This window comes from Lepisma saccharinum, chromosome 12 (assembly GCF_977018435.1).
Source record: "Lepisma saccharinum chromosome 12, izLepSacc3.1, whole genome shotgun sequence".
NCBI lineage: Eukaryota > Metazoa > Arthropoda > Insecta > Zygentoma > Lepismatidae > Lepisma > Lepisma saccharinum.
In genome coordinates this window covers 55,207,813-55,233,354 of record NC_139240.1, presented here as the reverse complement: position 1 = coordinate 55,233,354, position 25,542 = coordinate 55,207,813, and the positions used below count along the sequence as shown (strand labels likewise).

The 25,542-nt window shown below is 37.9% G+C and overlaps 1 protein-coding gene across 1 annotated transcript in view; it reads left to right on the top strand.

Annotated features, from left to right (window-relative positions):
- Positions 1-2,501: 2,501 nt before the first annotated feature.
- LOC145996488 (ras-related protein Rab-18-B-like) overlaps positions 2,502-25,542 on the top strand; it is a 35,759-nt gene continuing 12,718 nt past the window's right edge. The window contains exons 1-3 of the mRNA XM_083132985.1: positions 2,502-2,614; positions 14,003-14,120; positions 18,042-18,230. Of these exons, the coding sequence (XP_082989111.1) occupies positions 2,547-2,614; positions 14,003-14,120; positions 18,042-18,230 (375 nt within the window). The 5' untranslated portion in view covers positions 2,502-2,546. The remainder of the gene's footprint in view (positions 2,615-14,002; positions 14,121-18,041; positions 18,231-25,542) is intronic.

Genomic DNA, 25,542 nt, shown 5'->3' with positions numbered 1-25,542 from the left:
AAGTCCACTTTATGCATAGAAAGGCTAATTGGGAGTGGACCTACAGTTTAAAGTGGGATCCGAACCACTGTGCCATGTGCCTCTAGTGGAAATAAAGAGGCAACACAGACTGAAAGAGAGGAAAAGGAAGAGGAAAACCAACCAAAACAGACTATGATAACAGAGGGAGGGGTGGATTGAGAGAATTGAAGATAAACATTTCTCACGATGGAGTGAGAAAAGGAACAAAGAAAAGAAACAGTACAGAACGATAAAGAGATAAAGGAAGGAAGAGAAACAAAAAGAGAGGGATACAGAGAAATATATAGAAAGAGAAAATGAGAAACAGAAGCAAAAGGTAGAAAGCGAAATAGAGAACGAGCAAGTGGAGGGAGAGAGAGAGAAAGAGAAGGGCAAGAAATGAAGGAAGCTCTATATCTGAAGAGCCAGGGAGAGAGCAAAGGACGCAGGAGGGAAAATGGAACAAGACCTAATCGTGAAAAAGATACTATGGTTTTACACACACAGAGAGATAAAAGAGTTATAAATAAAAGTTAGTTTTCTGTGTTACAAGTTCTAGACTCTCCCAAGTTTCATTCCAGCTCAAATGAGGCGGAAAAAAAAGTCGCCCTAGTTTCAAGTTAAGCGAAATTTTAAAATTTTACTCGCTAAACTACTCATGCATTACTAAGGAGGGCCTACCAGGTGGCTTAATGGTAACACCTTGTAATCAGAGGGCCCCGGGTTCAATAGCCGGTGAAGGCACGCCGCTCCCGAAGGAGTGGTTTGGATCCCACTTGAAACTAAATATTAAGATTTCACCAGATTTCTGACTGTGATGCACCGCAAGGTCATAAGTCCTATAGGCTCGAATGTCAGTTAATGAATGAACGCTTCCTTAGTTAATGTTACCAATGTCAAGTCACTGTTCAAATTGAAGGGGATTCCAGGTAAGTGTCTCCTGTCTCATTTTCCCCAGCCTCTACATCTTCCAACCAGTAACATAAATTTTCCCCTTCGTAAATTTTCTCTTATTTTTGTATAATTTGTATTTTAATTTTTAGGTTCATTTAACGCCGACACGACAGTCAAAATTGTCAATTTATACATAATCTTACATCAATTTTTGTATTAAGTCCTATGTTATGAACAGATAGGCTAATTGGGATTGGACCTACAGTTTAAACTGGGACCCTAACCCGGGAACCCTTGATTACAAGGTGATGACGTTACCACTATGTGATCGGGGACATCATTAATTTCAGATGAAATTCATGGTTTGGAAATAAATTTATTAAAATTTTGTTACTCCACACCAAACTCACACAGAACATTGTCGTCCTATTAAATTTTGCGCTTTACGTTTTATAATAATAATAATAATAATAATAATATGATGATGAACGTTAATTTAAATTTTTATTTTATTAATCACTTTGAGCCTCAATAAATTAAAATAAGTCAGTTCTTGGGCCTCACCGCGGCGCAAAAGATTTAGTATAAGTATAATTATTGTATTAGGTAAAAACAAAAGTCAAAATGCGAAAATGGGAATCTCTGAACCACCCTCTTCCATCCTACATTTTCTTCAATTCCGATTATGATGCATATAACCTAGATATGTAAAAAAAATCGGAGAGCATCACAGAGTAAGTCATCGAAGTAACTGGCTTTCTTGTTTTGGATCAGACTTGTACGAACCGACGTAATTTGTGTAAACTAAGTGATGGCGATTCACTTCCTCGACTTGCAAGACTGTCTGTCTTGTATTTTGAAAGTAGCCACCCACTGAGGGAATGAATGCACTTCCCTGAGTTTCCAAGGTCTTTGCGCGGACAAAACATAAACCAGATGTCAAAGCAAGATAAGGTTACAAATTGCGGTGTGAAACCCTCCCCCTCCTCTGCTCCGAGCGGCACATGACCGGTGCCGCAGAAGGGAGAATACACATTCAGAGGGTTGCTTGCCCAGAAGCGACAGCAGCGCCATAAGCGGAAAATCCTCGAACTTGCAGAAGGCGTGGGAACTAAATACTTGTCTTTTTTTTTTTTTAATAAAATTATGTAATTTCTGTTGAAGATGTTGTGCAAACGCTTGGAATTATCTATATAAATTCACGACACTAAGATGCACAATATTGAACTTAAATGCTAAAATGGTTTAAAACTCTTCAAACGCCCCATTTAAAGCTGCTTTCAGATCCAATGAATGCTGAATTTCCAATTTTTTGTACGCCAAACTAGAATCCCAAATTGATTTTTTATTCATTACATCACTCCTTGTATCCTTCTAGAAAAGCCTTGCAGAGTATCATCGAAATTGGAAGCATATGTTAGGAGATTTTGTCAATAGAGGGAGAAGCAGTTTTCAGCTGTTGATAAGGGATTCTACCACCAATCAGCGTAAACATTCCTCTCCCCTTCTTGTTGGTTGCGCTGATAATGAACATTCAATGTCGTCTTTGTTCACGGAATAAGATAATGCCAGATGATGCAACAAGTATCAGCCATACTAGTGAATTTTACAAAGTGATTCTTTTGTCCCAACGTATTGCAGAAACTTATAAAATGGGAAAGGACATTTTGACTACTTTAAAAATCTTAACCTTAGGAGAGAGTAATGTTGGGAAGTCAAGGTGAGTTCTTGTGGAAAACACAAAAAGTAACATGAGAGAACCTATGCCTTCCTCGAGAATTATTGCACAAAACATTAGTCCACAGTTGTTATGGAACCATTATCATAGTGAAAGTTTTTGTTTTCTACAAAAGTGAAGTGATAAATAGTAGTATGGGTGTGCAGGCCAAGCACACCAAAGTTAGAAACAAAAAGAGATCCTCACACACACAATTTTTCCCAGTGATTTGAATATTTTACCAATCCTTATTTTTATGAAAAACTCAATACGCTGACCAAGGCAGAAAATTTATTTTATTTTAAAACATAAACTATCAGGGTGGCGACAGACCTGGAAAACCGGGAAAAGTCAGGGAATTTGAGGTGTCAAAAAAAGTCAGGGAATTTTGTCTTGATTGACATTTTTTATTATTATTATTATTTTTATACATATCGTTATGGAACTCTGCATGGGAACAGGAAATCTTGTTGCTATGTTTCGGCCTCAACTTTTAGGCCCCTTTTATGCACAACACAAACACGGCACCAGAAACCAGTGATGGCAGGAGGAGAGGGAGAAAGAGAGAAATTTCCGGAGGGCCAGAAAAATGTATTAAGCCTCTAAATAATAAGTGGAAAATGCATTGAATTATCATTTTTTCTTGTCCGTATGGGAGTACTAAGGGACAGAAATTGCATGCATAGCACTCTTATGGAATTGATTTTTGTTGGAAGTTTTTGGACTGCAACATCCAACAAATTTCGCATTCGTAAACAAGAGCTTTAGATTGCAAATATGCTGCTGGAATTTTCTTATTCTTCTGGCTCACTTCACCTTATTTAATGTAGCAGTGCTTACAAAGGTTTTCTTTCATCATCCTGACGTATTACTGGTTTCGCACAAGTTAACATACATTTACAATGACATTGCACACTATTCTTAGATATCAAGAAGAACCCAACAAAACTGGATATATATTGAATACTATCACCAAAAAGTGAAACATAATTCATAAATTGATGAACGTTATAAAAAATTGGCAAGTGCATGCTCCCAACCTCAAATTTACTGCAACACTAGTATTGCAATGAAATTAACGCCACACTCTGTCTTGTCTGTTTAAACTCGTGAGAGATGTTCATTAATCTCTCACTGAGTGAAGTTAATGCCCAATATTATGAAATAAAATACTAATAATAAATACGTAAATATTTTAATATCATATTTACTTGAATCATTCAATCATAAAGGAATTCACTTTCTTCTAGAATTGACTTTTCTCTGCCAGCCCTGCTAAATTTTCACTTTCCATCTACTGATTTATACAAGGGGTGCCCAGAAAGTAATTTCCAGTTGGTAGGGACCTTGATTTTTCAAAAACGCGAAAACCGTGAAAAATGTTAATTGCTGCAAAGTTGTGTTTATGAATGTGCAGTGATGTCTGGACACATTTTTCGCCCGTTCGAAATATCAAAATAACGTAAATTTGGCATAAAATGCGAAATGTTGGCTCTTTTAGCGATTATTTTTTCTTAAAAAAATGTCCTAAAACAATGAAAAATTCCGTGAAATCCAACGTTCTTGTCATTTCTAGGCTTAAAGAAACAAAATGTGCCATATTTGTGTACATAGAAGGTGCAAGTTTCCAAATATTTTATTCAAGAGTAAACTATAATGCTTGTTATACATGGAATAATTTTGACAGCCACATTAAGTCATGTATTTCCCACGATATTTTAACTTCTATCAAAACAATTTGCATCACAGAGCAAAGTGGTAGGGCTCTAACAGGAGACCGAGAGCGTATCTACCATCACAATGTATCTTCAGTATTTGTCACGCGAGATGTGTTTTGTATTACCAAGCTAAGTGCGCACCATCAGAATTTGTCGAGCGAGAAATAATGGAGCTCAGTCGTTAGGGCATCTGACTACCATGCAAAAACCCGGGGTCGATCCCCTGCGGGGGAGGACCGGGATCTTTTCCACCTGTTCAAAATGCTCCGGCACCCACCCAGCCTTGTATCAAGCGGGTACCTGGAGCAAATTTTTGGGGGGAAAGGTAGCCAGGAGCATGGTGCTGATCACATCACCCCCATCTTCGGCCGTGATCTAGAAAGTGTGGGGTCTTAACTCCACACCCCCTATATGCCTTCATGGCTTGGTGCTAAGCACAGAGGAGGACTTTACTTTTACTTTCTCAAAAATATGTTCCAACATATCAAAGTGTCACGAAAATACGTAGACCATGTGACCTACAATTTAAGATAATAGTTTAAAGGTACAATTTAAGTATAAGTTTTGGTATGTTAGGCAGAAAAATGTTCTAAAACAAAAATGCGAATTTTGGGAAACATAACACTTACAAGTCAAAAAAAAGATAATGCCAATTTTTGGTGCCATACAAATATATCGGTATCTGTCACGTGAGATTGATTGATTAATTTTTTTTTGGTGCGTCGCCACTTATGGTCATTATGCACCCTTCAGTATATAAGGGGAAAATTCCATTATCTAAAACCCTTACCTTAAAATTAAAAAGGGTGTATGGAAAATAACTTTCCCAAAATAACTTTCAAGATATCAAACTCTCAGGAAAAGGCATAGGCCATGTGACTTACAATTTGAAACAGTAGTTTAAACGTAACAGATCAACTACAGATCAAATTTTTCACATCAGACAGACACTTGAAAAAAATTGGGAATATAATCAAAATGTCCATCAGCTATTCATTGATTTCAAAAAAGCATATGATTCGGTCAAAAGAGATAAATTATATAATATATTAGTAGAGTTTGGAATACCTAAGAAGCTTGTTAGTATGATAAAAATATGCACTAGTGAAACAGAAAGTAAAATTCGTGTGGGTATTAATATGTCTGACAAATTTACAATTCATGATGGGTTAAAACAAGGAGATGCATTATCTCCATTGCTTTTTAATTTTGCCTTAGAATATGCTGTTAGGAAGGTAAAAGAAACTAAAGAAGGACTAAAATTAAATGGTGTGACTCAGTTGTTAGCATATGCAGATGATGTAGACTTACTGGGGGATGATGTGAACACAATTAAGAATAATGCTAAAATATTTTTCAAAACTGCTAAAGAGATAGGTTTGGAAGTTAACAAAGAGAAAACTAAATATATGCTTACAGGCCGAAACCAAGTGTTAGGTAATAATCAAAATCTAATTATTGATAACAACTCGTTTGAACCAGTTTCCAAATTCAAATACTTAGGAGTAATATTAACAAATGAAAATTATATTAAAGAGGAAATAAAAAGTAGGCTTAATTCAGGAAATGCATGTTACTTCTCCCTTCATAAACTTTTGTCTTCTCGTTTAATATCTAAGAAACTAAAAGTTAAAATATACAAAACCGTAATTTTGCCTGTAGTATTATATGGATGTGAAACTTGGTCCCTTACATTGAAAGAGGAACATAAATTGAGAGTATTTGAAAATAAGATCCTTAGGAAAATCTTTGGACCTAAAAGGGATGAGGAGACGGGTGAGTGGAGAAGGTTACATAATTTAGAACTACATAATTTGTATTCATGTCCAGATATTATTAGAATAATTAAATCAAGAAGACTTAGATGGGCAGGCCATGTGGCACGAATGGGAGAGGAAAGAGGAGTTTACAGGATTCTTGTTGGGAAACCTGATGGTAAGAGACCTGTACGAAGGCCAAGACGAAGATGGAGGGACAACGTTGAGATGGACCTAATGGAAATCGGTAGGGATGGAAAAGAGTATATAGAACTTGCTCAAGATAGGGAAAGATGGAAGACCTGTGTTGCTGCAGCCATGAACCTTCGGGTTTAAGAAGGCTAGGGAGTTAGTTTAAAAACACAATGAAGGTATAATTTCAGGTATTTGCCAGAAAGTGCGCTAAACTGAAAATGTGAATTTTGGGAAAAATGACACCGTGTAGTAAAAAAACAAAAGATAAAAAATACACCAATTTGAAAGAAAATAACAAAAAATCAAGATCCCTGCCGATTAAGCATAAATAAAACAAGAATATCAGTAGTAATTTATTGCATTAGTAACAGTGAGTCCCAATCTAATTTTCGGCATAATCACCACCGTTGTGCTGGCATTTGTCGTAGCATGGCACTAAATTTTGTATGCCCATGGCATATATGTCTGACAGCAAAGACTGGAACTATCTCTACCGCAGTGCAGCTGTCAAACCATTGTCCTGCCAGAAACCTGAACAAAGAGATGAAAGTCGGTACATGCATTCCAGGGCTGTACAGGGAGGGGTCCAAGATCTCTCACCTGAAGTGATGCAAAGGACATGTACTCAGCTGTATGGGCTTATGCACATTCGATTGGCCTTCCATGAATTATCTGCACCATCGTCTGACCATACTATCACTCACAACGTCCGGTCTGCACACTTCACACGATTGCTGGTGGCTCTGTGCCAAATTCCAAGCGTGCAAAAATCTGATTACTATACGTAGGCTACATCGCAGTCGGTGGGAGACTGTATGAGAGCTGCAATCTTTAACCTAGAACTGTCCTAAAACTGCTTTATTGCGACTTTCCCAGATTACAGCTACATGCCACTTCTTCCTGCCCGCATGTGTGTGTCGCTCTCCGGCCACTAGTGCTGTGTACAGGCACCATTGGAACTTTTTTCAGGACACCCCTCATATATATATGAACTTTCAGAAGCTGTTTGTTCCTGTTTTAATGTGTGGTTAGCTAAATCAGGTACCTATACAATGCAATTCTATATATTGGTTACGTTAAATTTGTAATACCTACATACCCTTTTCGTCAGCAATATATAACTGGTATAACTGCATGTTGTCAGTTTCACAGTACTTCACTTGGATATACTGTACTGAAGCAGAAATCCCATTGATAATGTAAGGAAATATGACATTTTCTTTTGTACAATTCAATTGTTTCACTTATATGCAAGAGTTAAGTTGTTTGCTTTACAAAGAGAGAAGTAGCTTTATGCATTGAAAAATGAGTCCGCACTCATGGTTCTTGCAAGCCAAGGGTTCCAAACTCTCAGTGGAAATGTCAACATATAATACCGACAATGTATAAGGAGACTGATAAATTACAAAATGTATTTCTTAATCAATCACTCTTCACGTTAATCTCATTTGTTCATAACTTAAAAAATAATATTTTACACTTGTGAAATTCACTATTTTGCAGTTTGAATTCAAATCATAGAGAATAGAGAAATTAAGTCAATTTCATAGAAGATAATATTGTTACTTAACAAATTCATACCTGGATCTGTATGAGTTTATTATTTTCATTTGCAAAAACATCGATTTAATTTAATTTGTAATTGTCAGGGAAAAATGTAAATTTTTTCCTGGAATACCTGGAAAAGTCATGGAATTTCATTTCTGCTTGTTTGTAGCCACCCTGACTATACATAATGTTTCAACCTTCTAGCAAGGTCTTCTTCAGACTCTGTACCCAGCACATTTTTATAAACGTATATATAGACGCACGCATGCATGCACAGACAGACAGACAGACAGAGAAGAAGAAGACCTTGCTAGAAAGTTGAAACGTTACGTTTAGTTTATCTTTTAAAATCAAATAAATTTTCTGCCTTGGTCAGCATATTGAGTTTTTCATATCATGGAAACAAGGCTTAATAATATTTGGCCATTAGCAGTAGTAAACTGAGGCAGATTTGTTCAAAAAAGTGATGCTACATACCTGGAGAAGACTATAAGTACGTGTTAAAAATGTAATCATAAGTGCAGTCTGAAAGTATTAGTATAGCTGTAAATGCCAAAAAAAGGACTTGTTACTCTTACAGGGGTAATTACCAAGGGAGAAATACTGTTAAGTATACATTTTGACTGATCAACCATCTATTCCTTAGCAGAATCTTTCCAAAATTATTTTGGGTTTCAAAGAATAGTATCATACCACTGTTTTGATATCATTCTAGAATGATGGAGTCGGACCCTGTGGCTGAGTGGTTAGCACATCGTGCTGCAACGCCTGGGGTCCCGGGTTTGAATCCCACCCGCGCATGGTTGTTTGTGAATGTCCATTCATCAATTTCATCACTCATCCCCTTTTTTGCAAATTAGCCAAGAGGCACAAAACGCGAAGTAAAATAAACTAAATCAATCAATCAATAGAATGATGAAGGGCTGATAATATAGTGTACACCATGGAAAAATAAGTTTCATTTTTTGAATGTGTAGTTTCACACTTGTTTAAAAATGCAGAAACCACAAAAAAACAGATATACAGGGTGGCTCAATAAGTCACTTAACACCCTCAGTACAAGGCCACTGCGGCATGGAATTTGAAATTGGCGATGACCAATCATTGCCTGGCCAAGGGGGAACCACATTGACGCATGCGAACGTCTCTCCCTAGACGTCACTTTGATCTCGATGCATTACCGATGCGATAAACAAATTTTAAGGCATTTTTCTAACACCTCGAAAAGGAGCTAATTGGTACAAGAATTCAGTCATAACTTTTTACTGGTTAAAGATACGTCGAAAAAACCTTCACCATTGCATTTCTCGTGAAATTCTAGCCCATTTTGATATGTTGCACAACCCCCTTCCCATTTAAAATTCTGAAGTTGAATTGAAGATGGCGGACATCAAGATGGCCGCCGACCGTGTGGGTGGCATCAATGTGGTTCCCCCTTGGCCAGGCAATGATTGGTCATCGCCAATTTCAAATTCCATGCCACAGTGGCCTTGTACTGAGGATGTTAAGTGACTTATTGAGCCACCCTGTATTGTCCTGAAATGTGATCTGCATAAGTGAAATCTCTTGTGTCCCCATATCTTTCACTGTTTTTTATTCACATAAACCTATTGTAATCACATTCATAAAGAAAGGAAGAAGAATATGCAAATGTCGCTGGCATGAAACATTAAAATGTATAATTACTAACACCACTAAGTCTAATACATCTGACCAAATAAAACAGATGAAATCTAAAAACTAAACAATCTTTAAAAAATATATACACTACTGACAAAAAGTTAAAGACCACCATGAAAAACGGCAAAAAAATCAGTATGGAGTGTTGTATGGAACCAACTGTTCCTGTCCAAGAAAGACGTGACGATGACACACATGGAAAATGCAATGTAGTCTAGGTTGAACCTCGCAAGATACGAAACCAATTTTTTTACCGAATGTGTAGCATGTGGTTGGCAAAATGTAAAGTGACTAAAACGTTGCTGAACCTGGCAACATTGCAGCTGTGTGCATGAAACCGGTCAGTATGGTAGCCATCCTCATGCACATCCTTATCAGTGGCTCAGAGTCAGTTGCTGTTCATGCAGGCAACATTGAGAGCCCATTATTGTGTGTGAGGTGTGCAAGGTAAGTGGAGCTGTGTGAAATGGCCCGTCATCGTCGGGTACATGCAATTTCGGTTGAAATGTGTGCTATGATATGTGCGCTGAAAAATGAAGGTTATTCGGAACGCGAAATAGCAAGAAAACTAAATATTTCCAAGACTGGTGTTCATTGTGCATTGGACAGATACCGTAAATCCAACAGTCATGCTAACCGTGCACGTAGTGGAAGAGCTCGTGTAACGTCTGCAGCTGACGATAGATATATTACAGTAACTAGCAAACGGAACAGGCACCTAACAGCAATAGTCATCGCTGCTTCCCTGAATAACAGCAGAGTGATGCCTGTGTCTGTGTCAACGGTGAAGAATAGGTTGCGTGAAGAAGGGCTGCATGGCAGAGTAGCTGCTAGAAAGCCATTGTTACGACGTGTGAACAAGACGAAACGATTGGCCTGGGCTAAAATGGACCAAGGTTGGTCTGTGGATAACTGGAAACGGGTACTCTGGACCGACGAATCCAAATATGAATTGTATGGCAACAATAGGCGAACCTTTGTGCATCGAAAGGTCGGCAAGAGAATGAAAGAAGAGTGTCTTGTTCCCACAGTGAAACATGGGGGTGGAAGTGTAATGGTATGGGGATGTTTTGCCGGAAACCAGACGGGAGACCTTCATAAAATTCAGGGAACATTAGTAAAAGAAGGGTATCATCAGATATTGGTGCACCATGCCATCCCCTCTGGTTGTCGTCTTGTTGGTAATGGGTTTATTTTCCAACAAGATAATGATCCCAAATATACATCCAAATTGTGCATGCGGTATTTGGAACGCAAGGCAACAGAAGGGGCATTAGTTCTCATGATGTGGCCACCACAGTCTGCTGATCTTTCACCAATTGAACTGCTATGGGACCAAATCGATAGGGACATCAGGAAGAAGGTACCCAGCAACACTCAACAGCTATGGGAATTCATCAACGATGCCTGGCGTAACATTCAACCATCCTATCTGGACAAACTATTGGAGCGCATGCCACGTGTTTGCGCTTCTGTCATTAAGGCCCATGGCGGACATATTGATGAAAGCAAAATATGAGGTGACATTATTATGTATAGTGGATGTACCTATGTTTGTACATTGCCAAGCAGATTCTTACATCTGTTTCTTGTACATTAATTACAAAATACATTCATTTCTGCTAATTTTTGGCACTTTTTCCTGCTGGTCTTAAACTTTTTGTTGGTAGTGTACATACCTTATAAATATGCACTTTTCGTTGTGTGGCACACAATTCTCATACTACAAGAGCTACATACAGGCAAGAATATTTCATTGATCGGCTGAAGTACATTTGTGAGCCAGTGTTCATTGAATTCATTGTATCCCCCATATCCTAGAGCACTTTCACTTTTATTAAACAAAATATCATTATATGCACACCCACAAAGCTAAATAACACATGGAAATTCTAACACCAATACAGTCGACAGTCCCCATCCAACAAAAAAGCAAAATTACTATCAGTACTCCAACCATGCTCATTGGTGAATTTCACAGCTGCAGGTAGAATTTGCATCACAGCAAGGTTACGGATGGCCCTAGTCCCCATTAGGTCCTCCCCAATGGCGCAATGGTTGCGTCGTCGCCTTGCAATGAATGGGTCCCAGGTTCGATACCTGATGGAGGCACATAGTGGTTCGGATCCCACTTTAAACTGTAGGTCCATCCTGATTAGCTTTACTGTGCATAAAGTGGACTTAATACACCAACTCAATCAATCAAAAAACTAGTTGCGATTGCTTAATTCCGATTTTATCATGGTGCATACACAGGTATTTTCTATGTGTTTGCTAGGTTAGGTTAGGTGGTAGATCAGCATTTGCTGAACCTTGCCCAAGAATAAAGACCATTGAATTGAATCGAATGTCTGGTAACACATGCTTCAGTGTTTTAGTGATCGCATCTTGCATGTTTTCTGAAGAATGATTTTTTTTCGTACTGCCATATGTTTGTTTGCTAGCAGCCATTCGTTTACTGTCATCCTGAACATAGACTGTTGGTGATATCTACTTCATATATGTGGGGTGGGATGGGGTATTTTGTCACTAAATGCTTTCGTTGTTAGGTGGGCGAGGTTTAGGTATCTCTGCATTAAAATAATTGCCCTAAATGTTTTAAGCACCTGATCACTCAATATGTGGTCTTGAGCATGAAACCACCTTCGAGCCTTGCATGAAATCCACCAAATCTTGGTCTTTATTTAGTCAACCAGGTACCAAGAATGTCTGCTTCCGTAAGTTACATTTCACATCATAATTTCTCAGGTAAATAATAATTATTAGTGAAGCTTTGAACTTTGTTAATTAATTTCTCCGAGCTTTAAACTTACTTCCACAACTTTTTTCAGTATTATAAAGCACTTCCCTTAGTTCCTATAAAACTTGCGAAGAACCGTTACGTCACTGATGCCTGAACAAGATTACCACCTGCCACCACACATAATCACCTTATTCCTTTTAATAATATACATTTAAACATAAGGGAAGCACATGCAACTTTCTTTCCAATAAATTTTGTTTTCTTCCACAAGTCGTAAACTATAAAGGCATTGGCAATTTGTAAACAGCTTTCCAAGATTACCATGTATAATACATAATTCCTCACATGTGGAACACATCACTCAGGCTGACAATTATGTCTTAATGTGATAAATAGTGCCACATAAAACCTATGTTTAGAAATCCACCAAATCTTGGTCTTTATTTAGTCAACCAGGTACCAAGAATGTCTGCTTCCGTAAGTTACATTTCACATCATAATTTCTCAGGTAAATAATAATTATTAGTGAAGCTTTGAACTTTGTTAATTAATTTCTCCGAGCTTTAAACTTACTTCCACAACTTTTTTCAGTATTATAAAGCACTTCCCTTAGTTCCTATAAAACTTGCGAAGAACCGTTACGTCACTGATGCCTGAACAAGATTACCACCTGCCACCACACATAATCACCTTATTCCTTTTAATAATATACATTTAAACATAAGGGAAGCACATGCAACTTTCTTTCCAATAAATTTTGTTTTCTTCCACAAGTCGTAAACTATAAAGGCATTGGCAATTTGTAAACAGCTTTCCAAGATTACCATGTATAATACATAATTCCTCACATGTGGAACACATCACTCAGGCTGACAATTATGTCTTAATGTGATAAATAGTGCCACATAAAACCTATGTTTAGAGGCACATATTTTTGGTAAATAAAAAAGCAAAATTTCGGTACAAAAACTGAGCCAATTTCAGGTTCAAAAGCGGTAAATAAAATAAAATAGTGTTATAGCGGTGAAAAATTGGATGAAAAGTGGTATATAAAAAGACATTTTGGTTTTAAAATTGTGAATATAATCCTAAATTTGATTTAAAAACTACACTTATTCCACTGAATTAAAATTTCACTTCTAATATCACATTTATGTAGTTATCAGAGTATTAAGTTTATTTCTATGTAAAGGAGTCCATTTTTGCTTCTCCAATATTAACAGCAGAATTAATCATTTTCCAGGAATTGCATAACTCTCAGGATAATTCAGACCTCAGAAGGTGTCGCGTTGGTGAATAAACCCTAAATTTAGTGTTTAAGAGTTAATTTCGCTTTTTGCAGTTCATTTCGCATTATTTCGTGACAAAATAAGGTCACAAAATGTATCTCACACCTTTCAAAAACATGAAAAATTAACACTACAATGTGTTTTTTCACATTTCGTTTTTTCATCAAAAACGAAATATGCATGCCCCTACCTATGTTCATAAGAAACTAAATCTTCATAAACCATGGAAGTGCAGAGGATCGCCGGAACTGACTTTTAGTATGAAGTGTTACTGCTGCCATGAAAAATATTTTCATTTGTGGTACTATTACTCTGTGTGTAAGTGATTTCATGATTAAATTCAAAACACATGCTTTTATGATGATTAGGCATTTGTGTGTTTTTGATCTTAGAATATTACTGTATTGTATAAATAATAATAATACATGATTGTAAATATGAATTGTTTTCAACTTCTTCAGCCTCCTTCTGCGGTTTACCGAAGATAACTTTGATCAAGATCAAAATGTAACTATCGGAGTGGACTTCAAAGTAAAGACAATTACAGTAGATGGGAATGCTGTCAAATTAAATATATGGGTAAGTACCAGTAGATTGTGTATTGTGTTCTCACTGGCTTAAGAAAATGTTGAGTCAATTTTTTAATGAAGTGACCCAACACTGATATGTTAGATATGCTTGTACATGTGCCTCTTTTAGGTATATGAATTGACTGGGTTTATGTTCATTCTAACCATGTTTAATAGTCATATGGTGTTAGATATATGGACTCATTCTTCGTTTGTTTTCCATAAGTAAGATGTGTTATCTGCATACAAAATCTTTTTTTCATTTTTCTAAAATATAAATTTTAAACTAAAGTACCCATTGTGCCTGCAGATGGGTAATGGTTCCCCTTTTTTAGTAGCCATTCCTATTTTGCCCTCTTCTCCTGTATTAGATAGTTTTTAATGGGATATTAGACAAAAATAGTGTCATAACCCTTCCGCCACTTACATGGGCTGTTAAAAAAAAAGACCGGACTTTTGCAATGCAAACTTTATTACCGCAATTACAACAATACACGTGCTTGTCCCCTTCAAAGTACTCCCTCATGCTTGCAATGGAGTGTTCCCATCATTTCTGCCACTGTTCGGATGCCTCCTGGAATGCGTTTTTCAGAATAGCTCCCATCGGTGTTGTCGCGTTGTGCTGAATTTCATCTACACTTGCAAAATCGACGTCCTTTCAAGTTTTCTTCAACTAGGGAAACAGAAAAGTCCGCAGGGGTCAAATCTGAAGAGTAAGGTGGGTGGGGCACGACGGTTATCACATAAGCAGTCAAAAAGTGGCCGACAAGCAGTGGTGCATGACTTGGCACGTCATGGTGCAACACCCAACTCTTGTTTTTCCATAGCTAGGCATTTTTCTGCATACAGCATCCCTCAAAATTGCATGACATGACCCCCGATCCTGATGTCGACTTCCTCAGCAACCTTTGTGATAGTCAAATGACGATTTTCACAAATAATGACCGAACAACAGCCATGTGTTCATTGTTTTTTGACGTCGAAGATCATCCTGATCTTGAATCTTCATCGATCGATGTTCTGCCCTCTTTGAAATGTTGAAACCACTCATGGCACTGTGATCGGCTCATACAGTCCATCCCAAAGGCTTGCTGAAGCATTAGACAAGTTTCACTTAAAGATTTCCCCAGTTTAAAGCAAAATTTCACACAAACACGCTGCTCCGCCTGGTCCTTCATCTTCACTGCTGTGAAGCTAACTGGGCGAGAGGTTACTGCACGTGTTTGCTTCGGTGGTTCTAACTGGGCTACTGGTGAGTATGGCATGATGTGGCAAGTGACAGTCTGTTTCTGAAGGTTGCCTCTAGACCAAGCCACCTGCCAGAACTCATTACAAAAAATGGTTTGGATGCTATGACAAAAGTCTGGTATTTTTTTTTAACAGACCACGTACCCAGGATACTACTGCATGCATATGGGCATTCAATTAAACAAAAGCCTTAACAAATAATACAGTGGTTTCCACCTCATGTGAATTTTATTCTTTAACCTTTTGGATCCCAAGCGTCTCGAACGAGATACCCAACTGTAACCCTCACGGTCCCAAGCGTCTCGATCGAGACGCTGTGTCAAGGTCGTAGTTTTTACGTTATAACTTTTCTATTTTTGGCTAGAATTTCGTTTTTTTCTTTTATATTGTTCCTAACACATGTATTTAACAGAAATGTTTCTTGCACCTTTTTTTCTTCATGAAAATGGAGGTGAAAAGGCGGGAAAAGGGACTTCTCTTTTCAAGGGAAAATATAAATTTCAAACATTTCAACAATTTTTAAAAATTAATTTTTGGGGGTTTTCTCCCTTCCCCCTCCATATATACGCCAAATTTGCATAAATTTTGCATTTTGTGCATTTTGAAATTTTTTTGGGGGGCGGGCGGGGGGAAACGCCATTATTTTAAGAAAAGTATTTTTGAGGGGATTTCCCCCCTTTCCCCCTTCATATGTACGCCGAATGTGCATAAGTTATATATCGTCTGAATCTGTGATCCATTCTGCGTACAACGGTATATCTTTCATATCTCTAGGGCATTTAGTTTCTGAGCTATAGTCATTTCAAGGTACCGCTGCATTTTGAAGCTTGAATCAGTGGCGTGCCCACCATTCCTTTTGGGGATACAATTCAAGTTACATTGGTCATACGACAATGATGCAAATATTTTTCTGTTCCTTACATGCCATCGATAATTACTATGTGCATTTTGAACTTTTCATATCCTTTTTTTCGGGGGGGCGGGGGGTGGCGAAACCCCATTTTTTTTAAAAAAAAAGTATTTTCAGGGGATTTCCCCCCTTTCCCCCTCCATATATACGCCGAAGGTGCATAAATTATATATCGTCTGAATCTGTGATTCATTCTGCGTACAACGGTACATAGTTCATATCTCCAGGGCAAATAGTCTCTGAGCTAAAGTCATTTCAAGGTACCGCTGCATTTTGAAGCTTGAATCAGTGTCGTGCCGACCATTCCTTTTTGGGATGTACAACTCAAGTTACATTGGTCATATGATAATAATGCAAATATCTTTGTGTTCCCTACATGCCAGCGATCATTTCTATGTGCATTTTGAACTTTTCAAATCCTTTTTTCGGGGGGGGGGGGGGGGCGAATCCCCATTTTTTAAAAAAAAAAACAAGTATTTTCAGGGGATTTCCCCCCTTTTCCCCTCCATATATACGTCGAATTTGCATAAATTTCATATTGTCTGAATCTCTGGTTCATTCCGCGTACAACGGTATATCCCTCATCTCTCTAGGGCAATTAGTCTCCGATCTACACTCATTTAATTGAAACTCTGCATTTTGCTCAAAATCGGCTCGGGACCGAGAGGCTTACTTGTGAAAATGGCCTTGGGACTCAAAAGGTTAAGGGCAATTAGTTAACACACATTTTTGAAGAATGAAGGTCATGCTTTCATTGCAACAATTGCATTGCAATAATTTGACAGTGATTTCGTAGATTTTTAATAACAAGATTTTTCCTGCTTTTTTATTTTTTTTTTTACTTTTTTGTTAGGAATTGAACTATTGTAGTCAATGACAGGGTTGTACTAAATAGACTGACAAATTTGTCTTTCTACAAAGCTTTGAAATTTTAAAAAAAGGAAGACTAATTGGGCATATACTTCTGTCAATATATTTGTTTGTAATGTTATGCATTTGTGCAACGTGTTTCATGTGCAGGTGTGGACAGAACTAAAAATAATTCAGGCACGAGTCCCTTTTTCTTGGTAGCTAAAAACCATGAATCAAATTAAGATAAAGGTACACAATTTGAAAGATGATTCTTAAGACAATTAATTCATTAATACAAGATTGGATTTAAAATAATTAATTTTTGGACCGGAGCGTTGGACCTTCTGTATGAAGAAGGCTCAAGTGGTAATAGCATTAATAACTTGAATTACCTCCAAGATACCAGCTTTCAAGATGGCCTGTATGATTTTTCCCTTACCCAAATCATGTTTTGTCTAATACATTCTAATGGCCGACTTATCGTGTCAGTGTAGATTTTAAAATTCAGCTAGTAAAAGTGCAAGAGTTTATAATGGCATGTTTATTCTGATTTAATGATACACTTGATACAGAAAAGACACAAACACTAAAAAATGCAATTGTACTCCTTACTTAAAAAAAAAAATAATGGAAATTTCCATAAGCGAACTCTAAATGTTAAAAAAAATATAGAACTGATAAAAATGCAGGTGCCATGGTAACTGTGCACCCTGTACCCAGTACCTCTGCTCATGTGTACCCTACTAATTTTAGAATACACAATAACAGGTGTAATTTCATTATTTGGAATTTACAGATTGCCCTTTGGGTAATGTAAAAATAAATGTATGGTCTCCTGTTGTTATAAATATAGATCATAACTTGTATATTTTATGTTCCACCCATTAACAATTCTTTCTTAATGCATCTTGTTTGTGTCAGGACACAGCTGGGCAGGAACGATATCATAGTTTGCCTCCCAGCTACTACCATGATGCAAAGGGAGCCATTTTGGTTTACGATGTGGGCAGAAAGGAAACATTAGCAAAGCTTGAAATGTTCCTGTCCGATCTGGATAGGTATTCAACAACCAACATTGCAAAGATGGTGGTAGGAAATAAAACTGACAAGGTAAGTAAAGAATTAACCTTTCTGAATATGCACTGTGTACAAAAGTAGTTGTTCATGAATGGTTGAATGCAGGGGTAGAAAAAATTAAAAATAAATCAGGCACCATATTTTTTTTTTTAAGAAGCCAGAATTTTTTTTCATTGAACATATAGGCTAAGAAAGACCATGAATCTCCCGGCTAGGAGTATGAGCACTCTTCTACACCCAGGGCTTGCTGGGTATAAGTAATAGTCTTAATACCGCATAATTAACCATTTATTGACAGCAAAAAAAAAAAAAAAAAAAGTAAAGTGTTCCCCTGTGCATAGCACCACGCCATGTAGGCGTATAGGGGGTGTGGGGGTAACGCCCCACACTTTCTTGATCCGGTCATGAGTGAGGGTGATGTGATCAGCATCATGCCCCTGACCGCCTTTACCCCCCAGGGTTTCCCCCAGGTACCCATGTTATTCGACGCTGGGTGGGCGCCGGGACCGCTTCCACCGTTAGAAAAGTTCCCGGATTTGAACCGGCCGGGGATCGAACCCGGGACCTTTAGCATGGTAGTCAGACGCGTTACCGACTGAGCCACCGCGGCCACCATTTATTGACAGCAATAGCTTTAACTAGCAACTCGTTAACAACACACGTTTAAAAGACACTTCCACGAAGATACTTACTTTACACAAGCCTTACAGAGGCAGCACATTGATAGTCCATTACACAGATAACAACTCCACTCGTTGAAAATCAGATATGTCAACTGCAGCAACCTTCTCTCTAAGGTCCAATGAGGCTACACATCCATTTATCTTCTTCCTATTCTTGGATTCTCTGGATGTACCGGACAATGTCAGCACATAGCATTAGGAGTTGTACCAAAGTGTAACTTTACTACATTCTTTCGGAAACTAATCTCGGCTTCGTGCTGCTGTAAAAATGGCATTCCAAATAAAATATCGGTACCAAAGCCTTTTAATATAAAAACTTCAGTGTTGAAGTTCATTCCTCCTATCTCTATCTCAACAGATCGGCTACCACACACCCTCTTCTTTAGACTGCCCTAGAAGTCAACAAGTCTTACTTCTGGAACATTCTGTAGCTGCATTCCAGGTAGACTGTTTACTAATTTGGTCCAAATGGCATAGCTTAGTACTGAACAATTGCTCCCTGTATCAATAATGCAAGTCACGGGAATGTCCATCAGTTTAGTCCGTACTATCAGTGACTTATATATCTTCCTTCTTTCCCGAGCCATTCTCATTTCTGGCATCATTCCTTCCCCTTCAGTCTCTGTGATTTGAAAGTTTACCTGTATTTCCTGGATATCTCTAATTGTATGGTAGAGTCGCTCCTCTAAAGTCCCTTGCCCAAACTGGAATGAAGCATCCAGACAAGGCTCTAGTTTGTCTGAGATGACTGTGACCTTTGGCTCTGATAGAATTCTTTAGCCGTAGCCACAGCTTGTTCTTGTTCAGAAGTTAAATCGTTCAGTCCGGTTTCAGGAAGCTCTTCTAATCTTGATCTATTTGGAGGCGAGTATCTTCTATATGAACTCGGGCTACTCCCTCTGGAATCTCCATCACTTCTATTTCGGGTTTTTCTGTTCCGATATATGTTCCTATTAAAGTTTGTCCTATCTTCTTCATCCCTAGTTCGTTCAAACCTTTGATCTTGTCTAGTGTTATTAAATCTATTTCATCTAGGAAACCAACTACCAGATCTAGGGTTTTGGTTCTGAACATTTCTCACCTTGAAGTTCTTCTGATCATTGGCATCCTTCCTTTTAAATTCTTCTCTTCGCTTCCAAGCTTCTTTATCATCATACATATCAAGGTCCTTCAGAAAGTGAGCCAACTCGTCAATGGATTTAGGAGCATGAGCTAAACACAGACTTCTAATTCTGTAGAGTAACTGCCCTATTATCAGGTTTATGACTTTGTCAGACAGGTTTTGATATGCAGCATATACACTCCAGGCGTAACTTTCCATTTTTTCATGTACTAGCCGACAGTATCATCTATTTCTGACTGCTTTGCCTTTCTTGATGCAAATTCCTAACCGAATTTGTCACAAAAGTCAGCATAAACTATAAAGTTGTCAATGTTTCCTGACAGCCAATGTTCAGCTTTGCCTGTGAAGACACGAGTCAATAACTCTAAGCGATAGTTCTGAGGGACTTGTAACAATTCGAACAATTCGCGAAGATATTTTTCCACAGACTGGGGTTCAATATCCCCGTTGAATTTTGGAATGTGAACTATGTCGTCTGGGCGAGGCATCTTAAATCCCTGCCTTCTTCTAGGTGGTGATTCATCAGAGCTTCCACCCTCACGGCTTCTCTTTCTTCCCTCAATAATAACTGGATCTTTATGGCCAGAATGTTTTCTAGTGGGAGAAGGTAATTCAAAAACACCCGCTTCTGGATTCAAAACTTGCAATTCAGGAGAAACTCTTGCAAAACCCTCAGGTATAACAACATCGGTTTGAATTTGTAAACTATGGAATTGCATCTCCAAATCGTTAACTCTTTGGACGAACAAGCCGGTCTGTTCCTTGATTTCTTGTTTTAGAGAAACCTCTAACTTTCAAGCGTCATTATTTTCCTGTAGTTTACGGTTATTACAAGCATAAGAAAACAGTTTTTCTTTGTGACGTTTCAGGAGAACACACGCTCCCTCCATCAGACATTTATTTTCGTTTTGACTAAAGATACAGTTATAACAATGGTTAGTAATTTTTTAAACAAAAGGAATCCCTTATATAATGGATGTTGTCAATGTTACATTGTTGTAATATAGCAACTCCACTGTGGAAAGAAGCAGTCTGTTTTATTTTTATTTCAGATATTTTTTTTTTTGATCACATTATTTTTTATTTAAAATTATGAATCCCAAATATCATCAGGTAATTCAAATTCATCATTGTTTTCACAAAGTCTCTTGATGTTTTCTGTTACATTAAATTTTAAAGATGGTGGCTTACTCCATTTCTGAAAAAGAAAACTCCATACTGGATCTATGTTACCATTTTCATTATTTAATTTATTCCAGTGTTCTTCGTAATGAACGAAGCTTCCCAGACATTCAACTCTGTGTTTCCCGCCAATTTTTTTAAAACCCTTCTCTTTTTAATCAAATGCTTCTCATCGATGATGTGAGTTGACAAACCTGTTCTCGGGTTTAGATTTATAATGTCCAAATCGTGTTCGTGCCATCTTATTGCCATTTTCCTTGCTGTTTGTCCCACATAATCCTTTGAGCAACTTATATTATATATTCCTGTGGTTTCCACATCTGGTAGAGGGTTTCTCATTTTGAATTCATTAAATTATGTGGGACAAACAGCAAGGAAAATGGCAATAAGATGGCACAAACACGATTTGGACATTATAAATCTAAACCCAATAACAGGTTTGTCAACTCACATCATCGATTAGAAGCATTTGATTAAAAAGAGAAGGGTTTTAAAAAAAATGACTGGAAACACAGAGTTGAATGTTTGGGAAGCTTCGTTCATTGCAGAAGAACACTGGAATAAATTAAATAATGAAAATGGTAACATAGATCCAGTATGGAGTTTTCTTTTTCACAAATGGAGTAAGCCACCATCTTTAAAATTTAATGTAACAGAAAACATCAAGAGACTTTGTGAAAACAATGATGAATTTGAATTACCTGATGATATTTGGGATTCATAATTTTAAATAAAAAATAATGTGATCAAAAAAAAATTTATCTGAAATAAAAATAAAACAGACTGCTTCTTTCCACAGTGGAGTTGCTATATTACAACAATGTAACATTGACAACATCCATTATATAAGGGATTATTTTTGTTTAAAAAATTACTAACCATTGTTATAACTGTATCTTTAGTCAAAACGAAAATAAATGTCTGATGAAGGAATCATGTGTTCTCCTGAAACGTCACAAAGAAAAACTGTTTTCTTATGCTTATAATAACCATAAACTACAGGAAAATAATTCTACAATGCAAGCAATGCGTACATACGAGGGGTGACTGAAAAGTTCTCAGCCTACCCATGAAGGGTTGCCAGGAGCTCAATCGTTCATGACTATTTTTCAACATAGTCCCCTTTCAGCACCACACACTTTTGCCACCAGTGCTGCAGGCCCATGATACCTTCCTTGTAGAACGTTTCATCCTGCACTGCAAAAAAGTCCTCCACCGCAGCCATGACGTCATCATCTGATGGAAAATTGATTCCACCGAGGTGTTGCTTGAGTTTAGGAAACAGATGAAAGTCTGAGGGAGCCAAGTCTGGCAAATAGGGAGGGTGTCAAAGCAGTTCGAAGCCACAGGACTCGATGGCGGACATTGCAATGGTGGACGTGTGCACGCGTGCATTGTCTTGGTGGAAAAGGACGCGCTTCTTCAAAATTCCACGACGTTTCACCTTGATGGCCTCCCTCAAACGCTTCAGTTGAGCAGCATAATACGCACCGTTCACCATTTCACCTTTTTTTAGATACTCAGCCAGGATGACACCCCTCGCATCCCAAAAAACAGAGACCATCACCTTGCCAGCTGATTTCACTGACTTGAACTTTTTGGGGGTGGGGGAGGAGGGGTGTTTCCACTGTTTTGATTGCACCTTGGACTCTGGCTGAAAGTGGTGGACCCATGCTTCGTCCATGGTTACAAAACATTGAAGAAATGTCTCAGGATCAGCCTGAAGGAGGGTCAAGTTTGCTGCAGACAAGAGGTGTCTCTGACGTTTGTTCTCAGCACTCAACATTTTCGGGACCCATCGTCATGACACCTTGTGCATGTCCAGCACAACTGTTAGTATGTGTCCAACGCGTTCCTGGGACATCCCCACTTTCTCTGCGATGTAACGTTCTGTCACTCGCCAGTCTGCCATAACAAGATCCTGTATTGCTGTGATGTTTTCTTCAGTACAGGCCGTTGCCGGCCTTCCACTGTGAGGTGCATCTTGGACAGAGGTGCTCCCTCTCTTGAATTCCGCCACCCACTTTTTCACAGTAGAATAAGATGGGGCATCCTCCCCCAATGTTTCCATCATGTCCTTGTGGATGTCCTGTCCACTCATGCCTTTTTTCAGGAGGTATTGGATAACCCCACGAATGCTCACTTTATCCATTTTTCAGAAAATGCTCACCGTCTTCACTTCAAACGTCAAAATCTGAAAAACAAAAAAAGATAGTACTATGAAATTTGGTATGTGGCTTTGCAAAGGCATATATTATGATTAGCTAAAGTAACATTCAGCTACGATATATGCATCATGGGTAGGACGAGAACTTTTCAGTCACCCCTCGTACAAGAAAAACTATTTCTAGCGTCACTTAGAGTCTTTTCTACTATTGTCTTCTGATGCTGCACTGCTTTCTGAATGGCTTTTGTTTGTTCGCTCATGGTCTGAACAGAAGCCTGTAATTCTTGTCCAAAAGCATCTACTGTAGTGTCTAATGTTGTCAACTTTTCGGGCTGGATGTCAACTGGTCCTTCCTTATTTATGACTGTCTGGATTAATTCGAGGCAATTATTTAAGTTTTCATCCACTTGCTCCTTCCAGTCCAACTTTCTCATTGACTCTCTCGGTTACCTTTTCTAATTCTTGCTGGTTCTTACTTTAATATTCTGAAGCTCTTCTCTCAGTCCTTCAACTTGGTCTTCCGTACATTTCTCTTCATCTTCTTCTTTCTCTTTCCTTCTCCTTTGATCTTGCTTTTCTATCAAAGACTCAAGTTCTCGCCTTCTCTGAGCTTCTTCTTTAGCTGTCTCCTTTACCTTTTCCCTCTTTCTTTCTTATTTGTTCTTCTTTTTCTTTCTTTGGTTCTTCTTTCTCCCTTTTGAGCCACTCAAGGATCAACCGTTCAGGAGGTGAAAGCGTAGGCTCAATATCTTTGGGAACAGTCGTCTGCCAGTTACTACAAATCAGGTCACCTTCTGAAGTTACCACGTCTTGTCCATCACAATTAAACTGCTTATATTTCAAACACTGGGAACACTGAAAGTACTCCTTGTCATCAGCCAGATCTTCACAGCAACCAAATTCCAATTCGGGACCCATGGTCTTCTTGGACTTGCTCCTCAGACTCGTGCCACTATTCATACTAACACTCCACCTATATACCTTCGTGATTCTCGTAAGGATGAATTATCTTCACTCGGAACATCAACACTGTATCCTTCACACTAACACTATCACAATTAGATCACTTGTGCTTTTAAACCTTATAAGTTCCGTTTGAAACCTTATTGTTATCGAACCCTCACGTTGCGGAGCCAAAATTTTTGCTACGTCTCCCGGCTAGGAGTATGAGCACTCTTCTACACACAGCTGCTGGATTTAAGTAATAGTCTTAATGCCACATAATTAACGATTTATTGACAGCAATAGCTTTAACTAGCAACTTCTTAACAACATGCGTTTAAAAGACACTTCCACGAAAATACTTACTTTACACAAGCCTTACAGAGGCCAATTTTTTAATTTAATTCCAGCTCTGCTATTTCCAACAGATTATAAGCTGTTAAATAATCACAATATTATCACAAAAGGACTTGCAATAACCAAACTTAGACTTACCATAAAGTCATCCTTCATATTTTTCTTTCAAAACCCAAAAAGCCTACAAAAACTCAAATTCCTTATCTTTGCGGAGTTGCCAACATATGTGATAACACTAGATATGACAATACAGGCTTTCCTATACATGTGATACACTTACAGAATAACATTTATTCAAGCGAACATGTACATACATTAAAGAAATAAACAATAAATCTTTTGCTACGACGTAACTTGGGTCGTTGCACTATGCATTTGAAATGAGTCCTAAAACATCTAATTTATTAATTAATACAAGATTGAATTAGAAGTAATTAATTTTTTAAGAGACACTTATGGAAATAGCCATTAGTCAACTGACAATCATCCTTATGAAATTGCATTATGTGCCTTATTTGATTTTCTACCAAAATACAGAAAATGCACAAACAACAAAAACACAAGGTGACACAGAAAAACTGGAACTTTTAAAAGCATAGCTGGCAACACTGCATAGTTGGCAGCACTGTATAACAGTATCTTGAGCAACAGACAACCTTGCCATAATCATGGATCAGTGGAATGGTCAACATCATGCTTTCGCCATAAAAATGTTTTACAAAAACAATGATAGTTTGCAAGTTGCGCAGAGGCAGTTCTGACGTTTTTTCAGTGTAGGGCATCATGGTAGTATTCCTCGAAACACGCAATAAAAACGTGGATAAAAAACTTTGAAGAGACAGGATCGGCTATGAAAAATAAACCAACAGGACAACAGTGAAATGCTCGTAC